The sequence below is a fragment of the Elephas maximus genome, chromosome 4, assembly GCF_024166365.1.
Source record: "Elephas maximus indicus isolate mEleMax1 chromosome 4, mEleMax1 primary haplotype, whole genome shotgun sequence".
Taxonomy (NCBI): Eukaryota; Metazoa; Chordata; class Mammalia; order Proboscidea; family Elephantidae; genus Elephas; species Elephas maximus.
In genome coordinates this window covers 115,011,834-115,015,236 of record NC_064822.1, presented here as the reverse complement: position 1 = coordinate 115,015,236, position 3,403 = coordinate 115,011,834, and the positions used below count along the sequence as shown (strand labels likewise).

General features: G+C 39.0%; 1 protein-coding gene across 1 annotated transcript; it reads left to right on the top strand.

The window, feature by feature from the left end:
- The first annotated feature begins 1,994 nt into the window (after positions 1-1,994).
- On the top strand, positions 1,995-2,933 carry LOC126075578 (olfactory receptor 6C2-like). The gene has a single exon (XM_049883415.1). It carries the CDS (start codon positions 1,995-1,997, stop codon positions 2,931-2,933), a length of 939 nt encoding a protein of 312 aa, XP_049739372.1.
- Positions 2,934-3,403: the final 470 nt, after the last annotated feature.

Here is a 3,403-nt window from a genome sequence, read left to right as displayed (position 1 = left end):
AAACCATTTCTACCATGATCTGAAGTGGGTTTCCTGGACATATACATGTCTCTGAACCCTGAAGAATACAACTAGCTAACTCAGCTGTTAGTGAGTGCTGATGTTACCAACTCTAAATCCTCCCCAATCAAAAAAAATAAAAAACACTGTCATTGCATCAAATCCGACACATAGCCACCCCGTGGGACAGAGTAGACCTGCTCCTTAGGGTTTCCAAGGCTGGAAATATTTACGTAAGCAGGCTGCCACAGCTTTCTTCCACAGAGTGGCCGGTAGCTTTGAACCGATGAACTTTTGGTTAGCAGCCAAGTGATTTGTCCACTGCGCCACCAGGGCTCCCACATAATAGCCTACAACAACTGAGTGAAGATAGTAAAATACAAATCACCACTAAGAGGGATTGCCAAGGAAAAGGCGTGGAGTAGTTATTGCCCTAAAACCAAAGTTGCATTTTCACCGTTATCGCATCTTACTATATCCCTAAGTACGCACTAAAATGAAATATTATTGCCCATCAAAAGACAGAAAGCTCCTTTGGAGACACACTTATTCATGGTTAGTTCTTCAGACTCTGATATTAAATATTTATCTGAATAAATGAATTTTTATTATTTACTTGAGCAGCAGAAAAGAAGACAAAACTACTTAATGCATTTTTAATTCTCAATTGGGAGCACACACATTGGGTAGTATTGGGCACATAGTGTTTCCCGTACAAAGTTGCTCAATTTATAATCAATTCCACAAACAAAACACGAAGACATCTTAAGAACCAATATATTATTTTCAGGTAACTGTAACCCGAGAGACAATGCATTTACCAGCTCTTCTTTTGCAGAATGGATACTCGAAGCACCTGTTTCCAACTTGAATCGCACCAAAGGCAACTTTTGATTTGAAGAAGAGATCTCCCTGAGCCATCCTCTCCCACAAGTAATGGGATTCCTGAAAAAAACTTGTGCAGGGAGGCATGAAACTCCTGGGAGGACTTGAAAATGGTAACATTCAAGGAAAATGTGAGTTTTACAAAATTTCTTTATAAAAATTAGTCCATTTAGCCAGTTTATTAATGGATGATGCTTCAGCAAGTTACATTTCTCAAGAACTCAGAGAATATAAGCAGCGAGGTTAGAGCGCTGGTGGGAAATTAGTGGGAAGAGGCAATTTGAAGGGAGGACCAGCAGCAATTGTTGAAAGGAGAGGTCACTAAGATATTCAGAGAGAGATTCTGAAGACTGAGTGCTGCTCAGAAGAGCAGGGAGGTCGATCTCACTGGCAGGGAGAGCAAGTACCACAGACCATTCCTTCTGGGATCTGGCCACGCCCCCAAACGTCATGACAGGCTTCCTCAGGTTTATTCTCAGGACCCAGGAAGATGGTTCTTGTAACTCTTCAGGAAACCCTCTACCTAAAAAACACTTTTACTGGTTTAAAAGTGCTTTCATGTACTTAAAAGCAGAAAATACACAATAAAGATACACCTTTGTATTTTAAACTTTTTGTTCCTAATTCGGGATCATTGTAAGTGCAAAGCTATTATCCAGCCCTTTGCAGTTATTTTATTTCAAAATACAGCCAGAGACCAGAATGAAATACTCCTTGACAAATTCTTCTCTGTTACAAAAGCGGAGCTGAAAAGAAGGGCGGGAAAAGCAAAGAAAAAGGAGGCAGAAGAAAAAAACGTCAGGAATAATGGACTAACCTGTAACATTGATCAGACCTATGTCTCGAGACAATGATAATGAGAAACACCATACGAAATGAGATACATGATTGCTGCTGCGTGTTTTCATTTGACATCTGTATAAATATCGTTTCTAATAAGGGAGTTATAGGTCTTTGATCCATATTTAAATATTTCCAGTAAAATTCTACAACCAGATGCCAAATGCATTACATTAATACTGATTGCATCTTTCGTTCATGCTCCATGCTGACGTCTTATGTTGCTTGTGCCTTCAAGTCCAATCATTTTTGACTAGACACAGGAAGTAATGACAAATCACACAGTGATAACAACATTCATCCTGCTGGGGATGACGGAGGACCCAAAATTACAAATCGTGCTTTTGGTATTTTTATTTCTCACCTACTTTTTGTGTGTGGCTGGGAACATGGCAATTATCACTCTCACACTTTTGGATTCCCATCTTCAAACTCCCATGTATTTTTTCCTCCGAAATTTCTCTTTCTTAGAAGTCTCATTCACCTCCGTCTGTATTCCCAGATTCCTGTACAGCCTGACAACTGGAGATAAAACTTGTACCTATCATGCTTGTTTCACACAATTGTTTTTTGGTATCCTCTTTGGAGCAACTGAATTTTTTCTCCTTGCTGCCATGTCCTATGATCGCTACGTGGCCATCTGTAAGCCCTTACATTACACAACCATCATGAACAACAAGTTCTGCACTACACTCCTTCTCTGCTGTTGGATTGCTGGCCTGTTGATTATTGTGCCCCCTCTTGGCATGGGTCTCCAGCTGGAATTCTGTGACTCAAATCTCATTGATAGTTTTGTTTGTGACGCATATCCTATCCTACAGATCGCCTGTTCCGACACAGAGCATATAGAAAAGGTTGTTTTGGCTTTTGCTGTGCTAACACTGATTACTACCCTACTGGGTGTGCTTCTCTCCTACACATACATCATCAGCACCATTCTAAAATTCCCTTCTACCCAACAAAGAATAAAGGCCTTTTCCACCTGTTCTTCTCACATGATTGTGGTTTCCATGAGCTATGGCAGTTCCATCTTTGCCTACATTAAACCTTCAGGAAAGGAAGGAGTAGCCCTTAATAAGGTGGTGGAGCTGCTCTTAACCTCAGTTGCCCCTATGCTTAACCCTTTCATTTATACACTACGAAACAAGCAGGTAAAGGAAGCCTTCAAAGACACAGTAAAAAGGATTGCATTTCTCATAAAGAAGTAAGAAATTGTTGATGTTTTGAGGCCAAGTTATGTTTAAATCTGAATAACCCATAAAAATTTTACATGAATTTGCTAAAGATAAACTTTCTATTGTGTAGATTTGTCAAATTACCTATCCCTGTGAACATTTTTCTCTCATAATTAGGAAAAAAAAATCAAGGTACTCAGTTCTCTTTCATATCTATTCGCTTTTGTTTTACCATTAATGCATTCATCTAAGACTAGATTCGCAAGGTACCCAATATTGTAAAACGGAAATCAAATAAATAAAATCCAATTCTGTGGCCATATGGCCTGCTTGTGATGTGGATTTTAAAAGCCCAGGGAACGTTTTCCATTTGAGAACACTTCAATGTCCAACTTCCAATTTTTCAAGAGTAATTAAAAATTATTTACTGAAGCTTAAAATATGATACAGGACAAAATTTTGTACTCCAAAGCTCTTCTTTCATTTTGAATTTTTCAAGGTAT